The sequence below is a fragment of the Macrobrachium nipponense genome, chromosome 2 (assembly GCF_015104395.2).
Source record: "Macrobrachium nipponense isolate FS-2020 chromosome 2, ASM1510439v2, whole genome shotgun sequence".
Classification (NCBI taxonomy): Eukaryota; Metazoa; Arthropoda; class Malacostraca; order Decapoda; family Palaemonidae; genus Macrobrachium; species Macrobrachium nipponense.
In genome coordinates this window covers 25,262,479-25,285,170 of record NC_087201.1, presented here as the reverse complement: position 1 = coordinate 25,285,170, position 22,692 = coordinate 25,262,479, and the positions used below count along the sequence as shown (strand labels likewise).

General features: G+C 40.1%; 1 protein-coding gene across 1 annotated transcript in view; it reads left to right on the top strand.

Moving 5' to 3' along the window:
• The window catches only part of LOC135220496 (N-acetylglucosamine-1-phosphotransferase subunits alpha/beta-like), a 185,272-nt gene that overhangs the window by 141,605 nt on the left and 20,975 nt on the right, over positions 1–22,692 (top strand). Inside the window, exons 12-14 of the mRNA XM_064257634.1 lie at positions 5,977–6,203; positions 6,637–7,538; positions 8,196–8,348. Of these exons, the coding sequence (XP_064113704.1) occupies positions 5,977–6,203; positions 6,637–7,538; positions 8,196–8,348 (1,282 nt within the window). The remainder of the gene's footprint in view (positions 1–5,976; positions 6,204–6,636; positions 7,539–8,195; positions 8,349–22,692) is intronic.

Genomic DNA, 22,692 nt, shown 5'->3' with positions numbered 1-22,692 from the left:
GACACTATCCACCAATGGGCAACGAAGTCCCTGACAAAACTTATAGAGGCACTGTACACTAACCCAAACAAAGTGGACAGAACAGCAATACCTTTTTGTAAAAACATCTTGAAGGAACTTGCATGACTGAGGATGTATTGGGAAGTGGAATACGTTCTGCATGTGTACCATAAGTCTGACTGTTCTTTGAAAAGGCACTAGAACCATGCTAGAAAACCAAAAAGTATGTGGGCAGACACTTCCTGTTATTCAGTCTCTAAGTGTCTAAGAATATCTCCAATTACTTATGAGAGATTTCTGTTGAAGAAGACAAAGGAAGCTATAAGAGGGAGCAGTGGAGGACAACCAAAAAATAAACACAACTGCCCTTCACTGTCTCCACTGTGAAAGGTTCTGGTCCCAAGTCTCTCCATGCATGTTAGGAGGTTACAACTGTCCATATCCCAGAACCTGAGGTCTGCACTTGTCCCCGAAAGGTTTAAAACAAGACTGCCAATAGATATTCCCTTATCGCCTTAACCCGAGCTGCATAATCAGACAGGAAGCGAAAGTGTTCTCATTTCTTCCAAACTGAGTGAGTATAAGCATGAGGACATTACCCTGCAGCATCAGAAATGAGTTACTTGTCTTTCTTGCTTAACTCCTGCTGGCGACAAACGCTGAAAGCTGGCTTCACAAACTCGCTGGGTTGGCGCCTCCACTACTCACAGCTGTTGCCGAGATGAGACAAAGTAGCTGCTGAGTGAAAGGTAACAACTCACAAGCTAGATTGAAACTCCATCAGCACGTCTGTCAGTCTCGAATTAGTTTCCAAACAGGAAAGAGAAAGAAAATGAATTTCCTACTAATGACGGTTAAAACACCAATAACCGCATATATCGCAAGAGTCGGTCTTCGGCTCTCTGAAACTTTATAAGACACAAAACGACAACCCAAGGCAGACCTAAAGGGAGATTGTGCGTCCGAGTACGAGAAAAGTTACGAATTACTCTCTAATAGGAGAAAGCGTTGGTTCTTTTCTCCAATATTTAGAAGGCACCGAAATACGCTAAGACAACCAAGACTTATTCTTTTTGTGGCCTCTTTCCTCAACAAAACGAGGATACAGCAAAGCGTAATGTTGCAACAAACCATACCAACCCGAACAAGTTCCTTCCTCCAACTCCATTTCAAACTCTTCTTCCGTCAGCAAGTGACAGGAGGAGACAGTTGCCAACAGGAGGTAAACAAAAGATCTTAAAGTAGGTGACAGCCGCTAAGTGCTGTAGCGCATCCACCACGACTCGATGAAAGAAAGACACTTTAAGCAACTCAGGATTCGGCCAAGTCTGCACAAGTCAACTACGTCCACACGAGTCAACAACGTCTGCTCTAATCAAATGAGGCAAGGAAAACGAAGCGCAAGACCATGATAGAGATTGTCTCCCGCCTCGTTTGAAAGCGAACGTACATTTTTGAAAGTATTTCCGTGTGAAACGTCGTTAGAAAGCTCTGAAGCTAAAATAATATTTAACTCGGAGAAAACCATAGATACTACAGACAGTGTAGAATTGAAAGAGAAACATTAATCGAGGCAGTAATAAGAGATTTGTCGATAGCCGAAGAGAAAGCAGACAAAGAATGAAGAGAAAGCAGGCAAAAAACGAACACAAGCATTACAAAGAAAGAGGAATATGCTAGCAGACGAGAATTTAGAATAACCAAAACATGAGAGAGAAAAACAGTCGACCGAAATGCTCTCTAATATGGTAATCGACATATCTAAATGTGTAAAACTCGCTACAGATTGTATTATACCTATATTATATATTATTGTTAATCCTATGCATACTAACGCTTACCGAAACGGTCCTTATGCCAACGCTTTCCTTAGGCGAACGCTTTAAACGAGATTCGGACCATGAAAAGGATGAAGTGGGTATTGGAGGGCACAGAACCCCATCGTCCCGAGAACCGACCCGGTTCCCTGGCAGCGGACATTACCAACTGTCACAGTGCAGTCCTAGGCTCGGGCTATGTACAGACAAAGGCACCAACACCTTACTTCAAACAGGGAACGCAAACAAGAGTACACGCGATGGAGGGATTTGGAATGTTCCCGTCACGAACTCAGTTCAACTTGTATTAGAACTAAAAATAGGTTGAATATTATGTTCTACCTTTTCGCTACGTTTTTCCTGAACCGAATGGGGAGCAGAAGGCAGTGCTACAAAGGAAGTCAATACTAGAGCTACCAAAATGCCTAGTCTGAGTAGGGATAGTTGCAGATGAAGGGACATTAAGTAGGATAGAACTGACAGGTTTAAGTCCTGACCTAACTAATTGCTTTCGCAATCTTTTAGTTTCCCGTCTTTCCTATATCTGACATATTCAGGCATAAATTTCTCAGAACACCTATATCTTAGTTTTACCAGACCACTGAGCTGTTAACAGCTCTCCTAGGGCTGGTCCGAAGGATTAGATATATTTTTACGTGACTAGGAACCCATTGGTTACCTAGCAATGGGACCTACAGCTCATTGTGGAATCCGAACCACATTGTATCGAGAAATGACTTTCTATCACCAGAAATAAATTCCTCTGGTTCCGCGTTGGCCGAGCCGAGAATCGAACTTCGGACCACCAGAATGGTAGCCGAGCGCAAAATGCACTCAGCCAACATGGAACTATTTCTCAACAATTCCCAATATTCTTCATCAAAACAATACCCTACATTCTTCATATTTAGTAGTTCCAAGATCACACTCGGTACCCTTGCAAGTACAAATCGAATGTTGATCAACTTCCAATTTCAACATCCTGGTTACACTAAAATTATTCCTACATAGCCTGATGTTATTGGTTTTGCTTCCAGTGGAAGATATCCTAGGAAAATGAAATTACAATACAGTGGAACCTCTACATACGAAAGTCCCTACGTACGAAAAATCCAGGTTATGAAAGCAAAGACGAAGAATTTTTTGCTTTTGTGTACGAAAATAATTCAGATTGCGAAAGGGTGTATGTACTGTGAACCAAAATTCACCCGGGCTCCCGAGAACAATTTTAAAACTTGCGCTTCGCCTACTCAGTAGACTCGCCACCATCCTCCCACTCTCCCATTGGTTTCTGATGCTAGTCACTGCCGTAAGATCCTGCTCTCCAATTGGCCAGCATCTGTCCTATCATGCCTATACATAAAGGCTTCCTTCGACCATTTCGTTGCATCAGCGTTATTGTACACAAGTGGAATTCGTTCATTCACATGGATTTCGTTTGTTAACGTAAATTCGTGTTATTGATTTCACTTTCATTGTAGTAAGTTACTTTATCTTGTTGTGTGTGAACTTAATTACTTACGTTATTAGCCATGGGTCCCAAGAATGTTGCTGAAGTTCACGGAAAGAAGAGGGTGCTTTCTATGGAGACGAAGATGTTGATAATTAAAAAGTATGAAGCTGGCATGCAGTTGAGTGTGATCGCTAAGGAATACAGCCGAAATCCGTCAACAATAGGCACCATCCTTAAGCAGAAGGAAGCCATCAAAGCAATTACACCTTCCAAGGGCATGACTATTTTGTGCATGATGAGATGGAGAGGATGATTCTTGTACGGATTAAGGACCAAGAAATCGCTGGCAATCTGCCAGAAGGCCAGCACTATTTTCGGTGATCTGAGCGTCCAGGCCAAAGACGACGCAGGAGAAGAGACATCGAGCAACCCCAGACTTCAAGGACTTCTGGGGGTTGGTTTGATAAATTTCGTAAGCGGACTGGCATCCATTCGGTGGTCCGGCATGGGGAGGCTGCCAGCTCGGACACGAAAGCGGCCTAAGCCTTTATTAAGACGTTCGACGAAGTGACAATCAAGGAAGGGTACAGTTCTCAGCAAGTTTTCAACTGGCCTTTTTGGAAAAAAATGCCTCGTCGGATGTACATCATGGAGGAAGAGAAGAAGCTACCCGAGCATAAGCCTATGAAAGACAGGCTTACTCTTGCACTTTGTTCTAACGCCAGTGGAGATTGTAAGGTGAAGCCCCTACTTGTGTATCATTCTGAGACTCCTCGAGCTTTCAAATCCCACAAAGTGCTAAAGGAGAAGCTTCCGGTGATGTGGAGGGCTAATGCGAAAGCCTGGGTAACAAGACTTTTGTTCACCGAGTGGGTAAATCTGTGTTTCGGCCTGACAGTGAAGAATTTCTTGAAAGAGAAGCGCCTCCCTCTGAAATGTCTGCTGTTGTTGGACAATGTCTCTGCTCACCCTCTTGGCCTTGAGGAAGATATCCTAGCAGAGTTGTCTTTCATCAAGGTTCTTTTATCTTCTGCCTAACACCACCCCTCTCCTCCAGCCCATGGACCAGCAAGTTATATCAAACTTCAAGAAGCTGTATACAAAACATCTTTTCAAGGAGTGTTTCAACATCACCAATACCACAAACCTAACCATGCATGAATTTTGGAAGGAGCATTTCGATGTCGTCATATACATCCAACTCATCGATCAAGCTTGGCAGGTTTCGAGGCGAACTTTGAATTCATCGTGGAGGAAACTCTGGCCTGATGCCATATCCGCCCGAGACTTCGAGGGATTCAACGTGGGCGAAGCTGATGTAGATTCAGAAACAGTTGACGATCCTGAAACTGTTTCACAACCAGATCTTGACGAGATCATTGCACTCGGCAAGTCCATGGGGCTGGTCGTCGACGAGGACGACATCAGTGACCTTCCCCAGGAGCACTAAGAGGAGCTTACGACGGATGACCTGAAGGAGTTGAAGGCCATGCACTATAACATCTTTCAAGAAGAGTTCTCTAGCAGCGGCGAGGAGGAGGAGGAGGACCCTATGACAACGGCAGAAATTAAGGATGCTCTAGTGCAATCATTTGTAGAAAAGAGACACCCCGAAAAGGCTTACCCAGGTCGTATGCTTGCACAGTTCGATGATGTTTGCCTGAGTCGTTTCAGGAACATTGTGAAAAGCAGGCAGAAGCAATCTTCCTTGGATAGTTATTTTTTAAAGAGGCCTTTAGTAGTAAGCAAACAGGAAGGTCCAAGTGATACAAGAAAACAGTAAATTGGAAGTGGTGAAGAAATTGAAATTTGTTAAAAAACGTAAAGTAAAAAAGTAAAAAAAAAAAAAAAACAAAAAAAAAAAAAAATCAGAAAAAGGCAAAAAAAAAGAAGTTTAATTCTAAGTTTTTTGTAAAGTTGAGTGTTAATGTTTTCTGCCATTTGTTAATGTGTTTCGTAAAGTTTAATGTTAATGTTTTCTGCCATTTTTTAATGTGTTTCGTTAAGTGTTCATGTTTTCTGCCATTTTTTAATGTGTTTCGTTAAGTGTTCATGTTTTCTGCCATTTATCCTCCTCCTCTGTCGCCACTTTCGGAGATCGCCTCACTCAAAAGGTAAGGTTCCACATTTTACTACATATGTACGTACATGCACATACAGTATTTCTTGTATCTTGTACACTAATATGTACACTTTATTTACAGGTCAGTCACAGTTACATTAGGTATTGAATGGTCCAAATTGTTGTATTTCATTGTTTATTGGTCAATTTAGGGCTTGGCACGAATTAGGCAATTTACATGTAAAACGTAGTTCTAGATACGAAAAAATCAGGTTACGAAGGTCGCTTCGGAACGGATTAATTTCGTATCCAGAGGCACTACTGTACCATAAACAGGTGTAAAACCGCCAAATTTCATAGAATACCAACAATAGCCTAACCGCAATGGCGGCAAGGAGTATTTTGACAAGAGCTAAAACATTAGAAACACACCTGGTGGAGAACAGGTAAACTAGACAGTCATCCGGGCAGCCATTCGATTTTTTGTTTGAATGCCAACTTGCCTAATTGGTGCGGAGATATAGGTAACTTTAATAGTAGGTAAGATTCATCTCAAATAAATAAGTTTGTTAAACTGTAAATGGAGTGCTATTTTCTGTGAAGTACTTGTCATTTTTTCATATTGTAAATGTGTGTAATTTCAGGGGTTTATGTTGCTTGGATGAATATATCAACGTTAGCAAAGGGAGGTAAAGCAATGACTGGACAACATACAGAGCTGGATGGACTACGAAGCATAAATGTTAATGTAGCCCAGGGTATCCTATTTCTACTCTTGAAAAATAATATTACTGCTGCTCTGCGGATTGAACTTGAAGTACTCGACAAAGTTCGAGACAACCATGGTCCAAAAGTGGACATGAGCAGAAAGGTATGTACAGAAGGGTTATATTTATGATGGGGGGGTACCCCCATATAAGAAGGTAGTTTGTAATAGTTTGAAGTTATTTTTTTAATTTTGATAAATAGGTGCTCGTATTGAAGTAGTACTCACACTAATATTTTACTTCAGATGAGGATAATGACAGTGTAAGCATCCCGTTTCATATTTATGCTGACCATTATTTTATTCTTTTTTAAGTTTTTGAAAGCTACTGAAATTTCTGAAGTTTCATGTATGTTAACCCTTTATTTGTTGCTTGTGGATTTTTTCATTATTGTCCTGTTAAGAATTTCCTTTGTCAGAAGTTATGTGAATACATACTTTAACTACTTTTAATGAGAACTGTTGTGATAATATATTAAATTCTTGGTATTTGAGTCACAGCATGAGCCTGTTAATATTTTATCTTTATTGTTTTCAGTTTAACATCACTCTGAAATGTGATACATCTCCAAGTGAAGAAGTTGTAACAAAGACAATCAAGATAGCATCTTCAAGCCGTCCTGCTTTTGTAAGAAATTTTGTTTTTGATCAGGTTTCTCCTGAATACATAGACAACGATCATGCTGATATTGATGGTACAGATCTGCAGAAGTATTCTTTAGTCAATTTAAATGCCTCTAAACTTCCTCAAGAAGTTACTGATCAGGTTTTATTTTATGAATTGTTGTATAAGAATGATGAAATTACTCTGAATTTGTTGGAAAAGAGAAAGTCATTACTTATTAAGAACTATATTGAAAGCAATCCCAATCATAAGCTAATATATCATAGTGCTTCGGAGTGGCCCCCTGAAATACAGAAAGCTGTCAATAGTATAGGAGAGAGTTTGTATAAAAATGCATCAGAAAAGATTTTAACAAATTTTGTCAACATTAAAAGCAACAGTACAAGCAAAAACACTAAGAATTTTACCACCAGAGGACTGCTTTGGGACAAGAAAAAAATGAATGATATATATGAAGAGTCTGTTATTGGAGAAAATAAAGTTCACTATATAAGCACTGCTAAAGATAATCAGAAAATAAAGGATGTAAATAAGAGGAAGTATGTAGACAATGGAACTTTGGGAGCACATCATGGTAATCTCCCTTGGGAAAGACAACAGTTATTTGCTCAGGACACTAACTTGAATCCACCAACCGGCTCTGGCGACTATCTTGTGTTCCATGGCAGTGGTCGCCGTCTCTTGGATATGTTTGCAGAGTCACTTCTCCATGTTAACCGTCTGTACAACTCCGAGTTTGGGTATGAGGCCCGTCGAGTTCCTGCACATATGCCCCATCTCATCAACAAACAAATTATGGAAGATCTGCAATCAAGGTAAGGGTGGTTTAACCAACGAATGATACGTAACTCAATAGATGAAATGGATGAATAAGCCAAAGTTCATGACTAGTAGTATGTGTATCTTGGATTTTTTATATAATGTGTGTGACTACTCAAGAAAGTTTACAGCTGGCCATTTTTATTTGTGAGGGTTAGGTTACCAACTACAATGCAGATAGCCACATTTCATGACAACAGTACATAGAACATTTTTCTGGCCAAATTTCATGACTACAGTAGTACAATTTTCTGCTAAGGTGACTTATAATAAACTACGCTGTAATGCTTACTGTGACTATACAAACAATAATTGTTTGCAAGTACTTTGCAAGTTATATGATTATGAAAACATCCATTGAATAAATGTCAGAAAATTTTGTATTAAGATAAGATAGAAGTCTATACTTAAAACCAAGATAAGATAGAAGTCTATTCTTAAAGATAAGATAGAAGTCTATACTTAAAACCAAGATAAGATAGAAGTCTATACTTAAAACCAAGCCTAGAAACACTTCCCTATCAGCTGTGAGCAAATAAACAATGAAGTAATTTCCTTCATTTGCTGTTATCCATAACTTTTTACATGAATGTTGATACTATTCAGCAGTCTTTATGTATAATACATGACTTGGAACTTTTCCAAATCCACAGATTTCAAGAAGAATATGAATTGACATCATCCCATAAGATTAGGCAAGCCAATGACATGCAGTACGCGTTCTCGTACTTTTTCTACCTGATGAGCAAGAAAAGACTTAGAACTACAGAGGAAATTTTTGCATCATTTGATACTGATAATTCCGGGTTTGTATTTTGGTATAAAGTTTTCAAGGGTTGTTTGTTGCTAGATATGTGTTATTTAGTATTTATTATGTAAAGTAATGTTTTGAAGTTTTCATCCTGGCGCAGTGGATCCCCCGTATTCACATTCTCGAGATTCGCAGACTCGCATATCCGCGGATTTCTCTATGGACCACATCTACCCATTATTCACGGGAAATTTATGTACGTATGTGTTATTTAGTATTTATTATTTAAAGTAATGTTTTGAAGGTTTCATCCTGATACAGTGGATCCCATGTGTTTATCTACCAACCTTCTCAACCATGGAATTTGAGGTGCTGATAAGTAACAGAGATGAGAAAAAGAGAAGCAGAAACTTTTTGAAAGATTATTTGTTGTAATGGCAGAAATGTAAGAGAAAGAAAAATAAATAAAAATGTTAGGTAAGTCTGAGTTGGATTTTAGGAACTAATATGAAGATACAGCTTTAGAGAGATACCGTAAGGGAGAAATAGCACTCAGGTGCTACCAAAGCCAAAGATGAAAAATGGTAAATACCAGAATTGTGAAAAGAATAAAAAAAAAATTGAGAAATCAAAAGTTGAAGAATATTTAGGGCAAAAGTACTAACGTATTTCAAGACCTTTAGGTGAAACTGTTGAAAGGAAGCATGCAAACTTACAGCAGTAATATTTGGTAAGAAATTTAGGAAAATTGTACATATACATACACAGTTTTTTATAGAAAGGTCTGTAACATATAAGCCAGTTATGTAACCCCTTATCTTGGTCAAACATGATACGTGTCATGGTTGCAATATCTAAATAGGGTAGAAAGGCTTTCAGGACTGAACTAGATTTAAGCTGTATCAGCATGTTTCTTTGCCTGACTCCCTTTCAGATGGAATCTGTGGATTCCACCAGGTACTCAAAGTACGAGAGGGATTTCATTGCATCTCCGGACCTAAGAGCACTACGTATATATTCACATTCCCATTTACCCACATTCAAGGAAGGTTCTTCAGTTCATATGGCAGGGCTTGGTGTTCTCCTTCTGGGCCCTTTACCTCACAGCATATACAGTTGTCCCCACGTATTGTGGGGATATGCATACCAGACCCCTCCCTGCAAATGATTAGAATCCGTGAATCATTGGAACCCCTATAAAAACGCCGAAAACGGCCTATTTTGGTAGGTAAAGCTCAAGAAAAACCCACCAAAAATTTTTATGCCTGGTTTTTTAATAGTTTTATCACAAAGTGCATTTTATGATGAAACTGATTTAAAAAACCAGGAATTTCTGGACATTTCTCATAAAAAAATACCATGAATAGGTGAATTTCCTGCGAATAATGGATGGATATGGTCCAGAGAGAAATCCGTGAATCTGTGAGTCTGCGAATCAGAAGAACGCGAATAAGGTCCACATGAGGATCTTGGCATCCCATGACCACTTGAAGTTTTTTGCTGCGGTATACGTAGTTGGCATGCTTGTGTGGTTTAACTTGACGCATCGTAGATTCTCACTATATTTAGGCCTCTGTCTCTGGCACAACCAGGACAATTGACCAGTATTAGCATCTTCCCGGTAGGAGTTGGAGGGACACGTGGAGATTCTTCTCATGTTGTTCCAGTCCTTAGGGTTATTGATCAACTTCAAGAAGTTGTACTTGGTGCTCTCCATGCGGGCAATGCATGTTGACACCATTTTGGAGTTGTTCCATCCACAAAGACAGAATTTGATGTGTCCAAGACACCATCCGGGGCATATTGAAACATCCAAAACCAGTGTCCTAGTCCTGCCAGTTTCTGAAAGGTCATCTGATGTCTCTAGAGACATCAGAGTTAATTTTGTATCTCCTTTGAACTTTAGTTGGTACTTTCTAGGAAGGTAGCCACTTTGTTGTAGTGTATCAGGAACCCCCCTTAGAAAGAGAATATTTCAGTATCTCCACTGGTTGCAGGATGAGCAGAATCTTATGAAAAAAATTGTTCTAGTTCTATCAGACTCTGACCTTTTCATGTTTTCAGAAGTTTCAAATAAGGGATGAGCCCCATCTCTCTACTGGCAGATAATATTTCCACTTGAGCAAAAGAGCATAAGGTTACCATATTAATGTGATTTGGCCCTGGGAGTTCACAAGTGTTACCAAATGCTCGACTCGGTAGGAGCTTCCAGTTGGCCTATGGACTAGGATATCTGCAAGGCCTTCTGGCAGGTTTTGGAAAACCCACTATCTTTGGTAGTAGATTCATTTCTTCAGGTCAGGTACATTTGTGTTGGTCACAGCAGTACGTATTGGTTTTCCTCATGGACTAATCCCAAGATACTTCCCACTTGGAGGAACTCTCTGTAGAGCAACTTATCCAAAGGTTTTGCAATTTTGGTCAGTTTCTCTTTGCTCTCATGCAAGGAAATAATCCAACTAAGTCTTTTGTAAGCTGTTAGGCAATAGCATGCCACCATATACAGATACGTAATCTGACATTTCCTTTTCCCCAGGTAAAGAGGGTAGTGTTCATTGTTTGGCATAATGAAGTGGGGTACTCCCCCACCTGAAGTCTCTTGCAGTGCTGGGAGATTTATTCATTTATATGAGAAATAAGGTTCTCTCCCCAACTATTAAGAGTTACAGGTTGGCTCTCCAACGTTTCCCTTCAACACAAAGCGTGTTCAGATAATGATCACAACATTTCTGACCATTTTCATTTAGCATTGATGCTCCATAATCTTGCCATACTTATTAACCTTTAGCTGATGCCTCCTTACTTGACTCGATCCTCAAGGCAGTGTTTTTACTACCTGTTGACTCATCTAACATCTTAGTAAGCTTCTTGCCATATCAAAGGCAGTATCTCTTTGTAGCCATCGTCTTTAATTGGATTTACATGTGGAGCATAGTTTTTAGCAAGACTTGGTTAACCAAGTCAGAGAAGGAACCCTCCTCAGTGGACCTTCTACTTCAGAACTTCTGCTTCTGCCTCCATGCAGACCATAAGAATCTCTCATAAATCATTTGACACTCTCTGAGACTGATTGATGCAATATTCATTGTTTTATCAGTTGAGAGGGATGTGAGCCATTCTTTCTCAACCTCTTGATGAACCTTATGCTTCATGTATTTCTCATATATGGATGTGTACTTTATTTTAGTACTATCTGCCTTTATGCCTTGTGTGAATGGTGAGTATCCTTTCTAGGAATTGGACTTCTGATGTCCAGAAGGACTTGTGATATTCCGTATATTTCTGCATATAAGACAACCTTTAGATAAGACGAGTCCAAAAATCATGGCAAATTTTCATAAATTTATCTAATATCTGTAGTATAGGACGACTTCTAAATTACAAATCGAAATATTTTTGGAGAAAAGCGGTTATTTGCAAAAATTAAACAGTGAAACTATATTAACCCTTAACCCTATAACGCCGATTGGACGTATTAAACGTCGATATAAATTGTCTGTTGGGTGCTGATTGGACGTATGGTACGTCGATATAAAAAAGTTTTTTTAAAAATTCGCGGAAAAATAGTTATAGGCCTACTAGCCGAAAACTTTTGAATCATGTGCCTTGGGGGATACTGGGGGCTCACGGATCAAGGCGTTGTTTTGTTTACAATCGTTACCCAGGCGCGCAAGCACAAATTTCTTTCTTCTTGCACTAAAAGGCATCAGCGACACATCTCAGAAATTATTTCGTCACTTTGACATAATTTCTGCATCATTTTATTAAGCCGTTACATGGAGTATTATATATGAAAATGTGTGCAATTTTATGTAGAATACAACCAAAAACAACTCATGGTTGTAGCTTTTATCATTTTTGAAATATTTTCATATAAATAATGATAAGTGCCAAAATTTCAACCTTCAGTCAACTTTGCTTGTACCGAAATGGTCGAAAAACGCAATTGTAAGTTAAACTCTTATATTCTAGAAATATTCAATCATTTACCTTCATTTTGCAACAAATTGGAAGTCTCTAGCACAATATTTTGATTTATGGTGAATTTATGAAAAAAAACTTTTTCCTTACATCCGTGCGGTAACTCTTCCAAAAAAATCATAAATTTTTTTGTCCGATTGTCGTAATGTTTGCACCATTTTAAATTAGCTGTTACATAAAGTTTTATATATGGAAATGTGCAAAATTTCATGTAAAATACAACTAAAAACAACCCATGTTTGTAGCTTTTATGAGTTTTGAAATATTTTCATATAAATAACGATAAGTGCCAAAATTTCTACCTTCGGTCAAATTTGACTCGACCGAAATGGTCAAAAAACGTAATTGTAAGCCAAAACTATTACATTCAAGTAATATTCAATCATTTACATTTATTTTGCAACAAATTGGAAGTCTCCAACATAATAATTCAATTTATGGTGAATTTATGAAATAAACTTTTTCCTTACATCCACGCGGTAACTTCCAAAAAAAATAATAAATTTTTTGTCCGATTGTCGTAATGTTTGCACCATTTAAAATTAGCCGTTACATAAAATTTTATATATGAAAATGTGCGCAATTTTGTGTAGAATACAACCAAAAACAAGCATGGTTGTAGCTGTTATCAGTTTTGAAATATTTTCCTATAAATAACGATAAATAGAAAAAATTCGTTCTTCAGTCAACTTTAACTCAACCGAAATGGTCGAAAACTGCATTTGTAAGCTACAACTTACAGTCTAGTAATATTCAATCAATTACCTTCATTTTGCAACAAACAGGAAGTCTCTAGCACAATATTTCGATTTATGGTGAATTTTTTTAAACTTTTTTTTTTTACATCCACGCATTACGAATTCATGCATCATTTTGTGATAATATTTTCTGTGTTGCCTTGATCGTTTTACAATGTGTTATATACCAAAATGATCGCAATTTAGTGTACAATACAACGAAAAAAATAAACTCGTTACCTTTAACCGTTTTGCTCACAGCGCGATTTGTATACAATTATATATGAAATTTTTTTTTTTGCGCTGTCATATATCCCAATATTTATATATGATAATGATTTTTTTTTTCATTTCTGATGGTTGCATACTAAACTTCAGCCAATGACAAAAAAAGGAGCCAAAATTGAACTCTTAATCTTGAAAACTAAGCGCGCTGTGATTTTTTGAAAAAAAAACATTTTTTCCGCTTCGGCGCTCACTCGCGAATGCCACCGGCATACGGGAGATGATTTTTAAAATACCGCTTCGGCATTTAAGGGTTAACCGCCGAGCCAGTATTTTCGAAAGTGTCTCCCGTATGCCGGCGGCGTTCGGGAGTGAGCACTGAAGTGTAAAAAAATTTTTTTTTTTAAATCACAGCGCGCTTAGTTTTCAAGATTAATAGTTCAATTTTGGCTCCTTTTTTTGTCATTGCCTGAAGTTTAGTATGCAACCATCAGAAATGAAAAAAAAAATGATTATCATATATAAATCTTGGGATATATGACAGCGCAAAAAAAAAATACATATAAAGCTAATGAGTTCATTATTTTTTTGTTGTATTGTACACTAAATTGCGATAATTTTGGTATAAAACAAATTGTAAAACGATCAAAGCAACACAGAGAAAATATTATCACAATATGATGCATGAATTCGTAACGTGCTGACATAAAAAAAAGTTTTTTTCAAAAATTCACCATTAATCGAAATATTGTCCTAGAGACTTCCCGTTTGTTGCAAAATGAACGTAATTGATTGAATATTACTAGGCCGTAAGTGTTGTAGCTTACAATTGCAGTTTTCGACCATTTTGGTCGAGTTGAAGTTGACCAAAGGTCAAATTTTTTCTATTTATCGTTATTTATATGAAAATACTTCAAAACTGATAAAAGCTACAACCATGAGTTGTTTTTGGTTGTATTCTACATTAAATTGTGCACAATTTCATATATAAAACTTTATGTAATGGCTAATATAAAAAGGTGCATACATTACGACAATCGGTTGAAAAAATTTATGATTTTTTCTGAAGTTACCACGCGGACGTAAGGAAAATTTTTTTCATAAATTCACCATAAATTGAAATATTGTGCTAGGGACTTCCAATTTATTGCAAAATAAAGTTAAATGATTGAATATTACTAGAATGCAATATTTTTAGCTTACAATTGCGTTTTTTTACCATTTTGGTCGAGTCAAAGTTGACCGAAGGTTGAAATTTTGTCACATCGTTATTTATATGAAAATATTTCAAAACTGAAAAACTGATAAAAGCTAACCATGGGTTGTTTTATGTTGTATTCTACATGAAATTGTGCACATTTCCATATATAAAACTATATGTAACGGCTAATATAAAACTGTGCAAACATTACAACAATCAGACGGAAAAAATTCTGATTTTTTCGGAAGAGTTACCTCGCGGATGTAAGGAAAAAGTTTTTTTCATAAATTCACCATAAATCAAAATATTGTGCTAGAGACTTCCAATTTGTTTTAAAAGGAAGGTAAATGATTGAATATTACTAGAATATAAGAGTTTTAGCTTACAATTGCATTTTTCGTCCATTTCGGTAGTCAAAAAGTTGACCGAAGGTTGAAATTTTGGCACTTATCGTTATTTATATGAAAATATTTCAAAACTGATGAAAGCTACAACCATAGGTTGTTTTTGTTGTATTCTACATGAAATTGCGCACATTTTCATATATAAAACTCTATGTAACGGCTAATATAAAATGGTGCAAAAATGATGTCAAAGTGACAAAATAATTTCCAAGATGTGTCGCTGATGCTTTTTAGTGCGAGAAAAAAGAAATTCGCGCTTGCGCGCCTGGGTAACGATTATAAACAAAACAACAGCTTGATCCGTGAACTCCCAGCATCCCTTAAGGTGCGTGATACAAAAGTTTTCGCCAAGTAGGCTTGTAACTATTTTTCCGCGAATTTTTAAAAAACTTTTTTGCGTCAACGTTTCATACGTCAATTCGGCACCCAACAGACAATTTTCGTCGACGTTTAATACGTCCAATCGGTGTTTAAGGGTTAATAATAATGATGACTTAAATAAAGGTTGTTTTGCCTGTTGTATCCAATAACAGTATTACTATTATCATATCGTTACTGTATTACAGAATATAAACATCGTCATGTACATCATTCTTTCTTGAGATCTCCATTACATGAGAAATGAACAAAAATGTGTTTTATTTTTACTTATGGAAGCCACCATTGAGAATCAGTAGGGTTTAACAATTTCAACAGAGCTCTTAATAAATGCTCGATAGTTACAGTAAATGACATCAAGTCAGCTGTTTCTCAATTCGGTTGTTTATGCCAATATATGTTTACCATGATCGCTTCATTCAGAACTCTAAGAACTGGAATTTTGTAGTGGAGGATGGAAGAGTAGCATTAGTATAACAATTTATGAGAGAGAGAGAGAGAGAGAGAGAGAGAGAGAGAGAGAGAGAGATGCCTTGGTCAGGTTCTTACACTGATAGATATCTGCTTGCAAAAGTCAAATAATAGTTGTATTGAGAATTATGATAATTTAAATAAAGCATGTTTTACTGTTATCATATTACATGTATTATTTTATTACATTATAAGAACAAAACGGTGATGCATCATTTGCATTCTAGGTTTGTTTACAGTCTCAGCTGATCGCGTTTTACCGATATCATCACTGTCTTTGGTTGTTGAATGGAACTTAATTCAGAGATATATACAATCCTTTCATAAGTGATCAAAGTTGGGTTTAACAAAGCTGAGTCTATATGATTTTCATACAGAAGGTCACGGTAAAGGGAAACTATTGTTTTGTTTAACTTTCATCGCCATTCTCAAACAACCGCTAATAATACTACAATAATGAACGATTATTATTGTACACAATCATCGTTCATATGCCTGAATTGTTTAAAACAGTTACAATTTTAATTTACAAACTGCGTTTATCATAAAAGCACAGAGGGAACGTGAAAATATAGTGTCATAAAATAATTTTTAAAATGCCCAAAGATGATTTGCATATCCACGACGAAGCCAAGTTGACTCGCCAGAACCAGACTGGAATCTCTAAGATGGTGGTACATGTGATCAATCTTGTGATATGTATGAGAAACCTTTAATGAAAAATGAATATTATGTTATCATAAATGTTATTACTTCTGTAATTACACTACCATTGAAATTTCTTGAAGGTTACCAAAAGATAAAGGTTGCTGTCAGCACAACCGCAACTCAGTGTTTACATTTTCTCAGTTGGGGCTGCATAGATAAAAGTTTCTTTCATTGATTTTGAAATTATTCCTCAAATATGCTATTTGTTAAGAAGATATGCCTATAATATATATGTTAAAATGGTTTTATTACCTTTATTATCATTTTATTTCATAAAGTGAATCTTTACATATGTTGTTGATTAGGCTATAGCACCAAGGCCGAGGCTGGCCTACAGATACGCATCTTAAAATTCAAGGTTTGATCTTTAGTATTGCAGTATAAGACGATCCCCAATTTTTAAGGGTGAATTTTAGGATTTAAAGGTCGTCTTATACATGGAAATATACGGTATCTAAAATGCCAATGAGCCACAAACCAGACCCTTTGAAAAGTGAATAAATCTCTTCCCTGCCAACTTCTTTCATTTAAGCTTATGCTTTTATCATTGTCCTTGTTTTAAAATTGTGATTTAGGCTCCTTATGGTTATTGGGTTTTTAACGTACCAGTATTTCTTTCACAATAAAACTAATTTTTCATACTAACCCATCAATCATCATTTTTATACATTCAACTTCCCTGCCAGATATATACTTAGCTATAGACTCTGTCGTCTCCGACAGAATTTCAAATTTCACGGCACGCGCTACCGGTAGGTCAGGTGATCTACCGCCCTGCCCTGGGTGGCAGGACTAGGAACCATTCCCGTTTTCTAATCAGAATTCTTCAGTCGCCCGGGCCATCAACATTGTTGTTGGTTCCTCTCGATTGGTTTTTCTTTTTTCACCGGCAATTGATCTTCTTGACCGACTTTTGGTGACGTATCTGGATTGTTGGATTGGCATACGCTTTTGTGGACTGTTTTGTGGACTTGATTTTGGATTTTTCTTTAAAAATGTCTGACTCTGGAATGGTTGTGAGACGTTGTGTGAATGTAGGCTGTAAGGTGAGGTTGCCGAAAGCTTCGGTAGACCCTCACACTGTATGCAAGGGTTGCAGGGAGTATGAATGTTCTTTTACTAATACTTGCAAGGAATGTGAGAATTTGAGTGAGAACGAATGGAAGAATCTAACTAATTATTTAAAAAAGTTAGTGAGAGAAAGAGTGAGGAAGGCTTCTTATAGAAGTCTAAGTAGTTCGAGATCTGAACTAATTCCTAGCTTGGGATCTTCCCCAAGGGTAAGTATTGCTACTTCTCCTTCCATTGCAGCCCCTTCTCCTATTGCAGAACCTGTAGATTCAGCGAAAGAACTTGCGGATCTAAAAGCAGCCTTCAAGTTGATGGAAAACAAAATGGCTGCCATACAAGGTAAGGCTAGTGATTATTCAGTGGACAGTGATATGAGTGTCCCCAGTGTAGTGGAGGGGGCATCTGGTCGGCTCCGCAACGCTCCTAGGTCTAGACCTCTTCCAAGCTCACATGCCCAGAGGAGAAGGAATGTCGAAAACCGAAAGGAGGTTGTGGAGAATCCCCACCGATCAGGTGTCCCTTCGGCGGTTTCTGTGACACCCCAGACTGCCAAGGATCGCTATTGTAAAAGCGTCCTGCGTGAGTGTTTTTCGTCGTCGGGTATCTTCATCTCCGAGACGTGATTGGAGGGATTCAGATCGATCTCGACCACTCAAGAGGAGTTGGAAGGCTCCGACGATTGATTCGAGCCCAGAAAACTTCCCTGAGGAGTCTCCTTCGGGAGTTAAGAAGGCAAGAAGAGCCATTCTTTCAACCAGGGTGAGAAGGAGTCAGGAGGTGGAGGCTATGGACTCCTCCCCTCCTCCTTCCCCTCCTCCCGAAGAGGATAAAGAGGAGGTTACGAAGAGGTTCATGATGGCGATGCAAGAGCAGATTTCGTCTTTTGTAGGAGTTCTGTCAAAGGAGCCTCCTAGAAGGAAAGACTCTTCCCTTCCGATCAAAAGATCCTCCAGACGTATGGAGGTATCTGCCGCCAGGATCAATGCTCCTACTCGAGGTGAGGTTTCCTGTACGAACGTGGATGAACCTATCAGACGTCTGGCACCGGCTAGGAGTGAGGAGTCACCCAGGAGGCAGGAGCCAAGAGCCAGGAGTGAGGAGTCAACCAGGAGGCAGGAGCCAAGAGCCAGAGTGTGGAGTCATCCAGGCAGGAGGCAGGAGCCAGAGGCAAGAGCCGGAGGCAAGAGGCAGGAGTCAGGAGCCAAGAGGCAGGAGTCAGGAGCCAAGAGCAGGAGTCAGGAGGCAGGAGCCAGGAAGCCAAAGGCAGGAGTCAGGGGCAGGATCCGGAAGTCCTGGAGTCATGAGGCAGGAGTCCGGAGTCGGAGGCCAGGAGTCAGGAGCCCGGAGGCAGGAGGCAAGAGTCCAAGAGCCAGGAGGCAGGAGTCGGAGACTCGTTCCTGGAATTTATGACTCTTCTCCAAATAGGAGCTCCTCTCCTTCAGATCGTAGGAGGTCTTGGAAGGACTCTCCCTCCAAACGTGAGCTTTCTCCTTCGTCTGATCGAGGTTTAGACGATTTGTCTGATGACGAACCTCCTGCAAATGAGGGACTCTCGAGTTATAAGGTCTTAGCCTCATTATTGCTACAAGAGTTTGGAGACTCTCTTAGTCCGGCGGCTCCTCCTTCTCCTCGTTCTCTCTTTTCGAGCTCGGCTACGGCAAAATCTTCGGCCTTTCTGAAAATGAAGCCTGCAATTTCTATGAAGAAGGCACTCCATTCTTTAGATTCTTGGATGGACAAGAAGAAAGAGTTGGGAAAGACGGTATTCTGCATGCCTCCTTCCAAACTACATGGAAAGAGAGGTATTTGGTATGGGACAGGAGAGACTATGGGTCTTTCTCTGCCTGCCTCGGCAGATGCGGACTTTTCCAATTTAGTGGAGGCCTCTAGACGTCACTCCTTAGGATCGGTCAGATCGACGTGGAGCACTTCGGAGTTGAACCACTTTCTAAAGGGACTTTTTGTCACTTTAGAGGTGTTTCACTTTCTGGATTGGTCACTCGGAGTTCTGGCCAACAAATCTAAAGATCCGGAGTTTCTTAAAAACCCAGAGATTCTCCATAGCGTCCTGTCTTGCATGGACAAGGCAGTACAGGACGGTTTCAGGAGAAGTGGCTTCCCTTTTTGGTTTTTGCTGGTCTCCTGAAGAAGAGATCAGTATATGGATCCCTATTATCAAAAGGGGTTTCTCCGAGCCAGAGGACTGCTTTATTGTTCGCCCCTCTGTCGGATCATCTGTTTCCTTCTCAGTTAGTGAAGGATATATCTCGCTCGCTAACTGAGAAGGCGACACAGGACCTACTAACACAAACGTCCAAGAAAGGACGCCCTGTAGTGTCGGCGATTAAGAAGGACTCTCGTCCTCCTCAGCAGCCCTTTCGTGGAGGTGCAGCGGCTCGTCCCCCTGCCAGAAAGAAGAGCTCTGACAAGAGAGGAAGGTCTTCCTTTAGACCTTTCAAGAAAACCAAATGACTTGTTGCTCCTTCAAGCACCAGTGGGCGCCAGACTCCTGAACTTTGCAGGAGTATGGGCAAAAAGGGGAACCGACCCTTGGTCAGTGTCGGTCCTGAAGAAAGGATATGTAATCCCCTTCGAGGACAGCCCTCCCCTAACATCTACGCCTCGGGAACTATCAGCGAGGTACAGAGACCCTGTAATGAGAAAGATTCTCCTTCAAATGGTGGAACAAATGTGGGAAAAGGAGGCCATCGAACTTGTGCAGGATCCACACTCCCCGGGATTTTACAATCGCCTTTTTCTAGTACCAAAGGCATCGGGGGGGTGGAGACCAGTTCTGGACGTAAGCGCTCTGAATCGCTTTGTTCAGAAAAAGAAGTTTCGCATGGAAACGTCCGCTTCAGTAATGTCGGCTCTTCGTCCAGGAGATTGGATGGTCTCTCTGGACTTGCAAGATGCGTATTTCCACGTTCCCATTCACCATTTGTCAAAGAAATATCTTCGGTTTGTAATAGGAGACAAGATTTTTCAATTCAGGGCTCTGTGCTTCGGTCTGTCTACAGCTCCGCAAGTATTCACCAACCTGATGGCGAATGTGGCAAGATGGCTTCACCTAGAGGGAATAAACATCTCCCTCTACTTGGACGACTGGCTGATCAGGGCCAAGTCGGAGATTCAGTGCTTGGAGGACTTATCAGTAATAAGGAACATGATAGAATCGCTGGGATTACTCGTGAACCTCGAGAAGTCGCAGCTGATCCCCAGCCAGAGCTTGGTCTATCTGGGGATTCAGATGGATTCTCGGGGTTTTCAAGTATTTCCTTCGCGAGAAAGAATCACTCGAGGTTTGTCGAAAATCTCGAGCTTCTTAGAGAGAAGAACAGTTCAGCGAGGGATTATCTGAGCCTTTTAGGGACCCTGTCCTCACTAGAAAAGTTCTTCTCTCTGGGGAGGCTTCACCTTCGCCCTCTTCAGTTTTTCCTGAAAGGGGTGTGGAGTTGGAAGACGGGACAACTCTCGGACATCTTCCCGCTTCCACAAGAGGTAAAAGATCATTTGAAGTGGTGGATCCTTCCTCTTCAAAAGAACGAAGGCGTATTGCTTGCCCTGCAGAACCCAGACCAAGTGTTATATTCCGACGCTTCGGAGTCGGGATGGGGAGCAACGCTGGGAGCAAGGGAGGTGTCAGGCACCTGGACAAAGGAACAGGTGTCCTGGCACATCAATTGCAAGGAACTAGTGGCCATACACCTAGCCTTAAAGTTCTTCGAAGAGATAGTCAGAGGCGGGGTGATACAGATAAACTCGGACAACACCACGGCTCTGGCTTACATACGCAAGCAAGGAGGCACGCACTCTTTCTCCCTCTTTCAGTTAACAAGACACCTGTTAACCTGGACAGAAGAAAGAGGCATAACTCTCCTCACAAGATTTGTTCAAGGGATAAAGAATGTGAGAGCGGACAGACTGAGCAGGAGGAATCAGGTCCTTCCCACAGAATGGACTCTACACGAAGAAGTGTGTCGAAGTCTTTGGTCCCTGTGGGGGAGACCTCACATAGACCTGTTTGCGACGTTCCTCTCCAAAAGAATAGAGATCTTTTTGCTCTCTAGTGGAAGATCCGAGAGCCTTCGCAATAGACGCGTTTCTCCTGGATTGGTCGGGTGTGGACGCATACGCCTTTCCCCCGTTCAAGATCCTGGGGAAGTGCTCAGGAAGTTCGTAGCTTCAAAGAACACGAAGTTGACACTAATAGCCCCATTTTGGCCAGCCCAGGAATGGTTCACGGATGGTACTGGAGTGGATAGTGGACTTCCCCAGATCTCTTCCAAACAGACCAGATCTACTCAGACAACCCCACTTCGAGAGGTTTCATCACAACCTCCCAGGTCTCGCTCTGACTGCCTTTCGATTATTGAAAGACTTGTCAGAGCGAGGGGCTTTTCTCGCAAGGCTGCGGGCGGGCTCTATCGCTAGAGCCTTTTGCAGAGCTTCGACGAGAAGAGTATACCAATTGAAGTGGGAAGTCTTTAGGAGGTGGTGTAGGAGTCAGAAGCTGTCCTCCTCCAGTACCTCTATAGTGAATATTGCCGATTTCCTCCTCTTTCTGAGAGAGGAATCACACCTATCTGTCTCAACAATAAAGGGATACAGAAGCATGCTGTCTTCAGTATTTAGAAATCGAGGGCTAGATATTGCAGACAACAAAGATCTACACGATCTAATTAGATCCTTTGAAACTTCAAAAGCAGCAACTCCTAGAACACCTAGTTGGAATCTGGACGTGGTCCTGAAATTCCTTTCATCGGATAAATTCGAGCCTTTACATCTGGCTTCCTTCCGCGACGTCACTAGGAAATGCTTATTCCTGTTGTCTCTCGCTACAGCCAAGAGGACGAGCGAATTGCACGCTCTAGATTCCACAGTGGGGTTCAAAGGAGATGCTGCCATCTGTTCGTTCCAGACAATGTTTCTGGCGAAGAACGAAAACCCGTCAAAACCTTGGCCCAGAAGCTTTGAAGTAAAAGGTCTATCTAACCTCATAGGCAGAGAGATAGAGAGGTCTCTCTGTCCAGTGAGAGCTCTTAAATTTTATTTAGAGAGGAAGAGACAGATGGGAGCTTGTCAACAAGGTCTTTGGTGTGCAGTGAAGAACCCCAAAAGACTCATGTCCAAGAACGCCTTGGCTTTCTTTGTGAGAAGCGTAATTACGGACGCTCACAAGAACTGCTCGGAGGAATCCTTCGGTCTTCTAAAGGTCAAGAC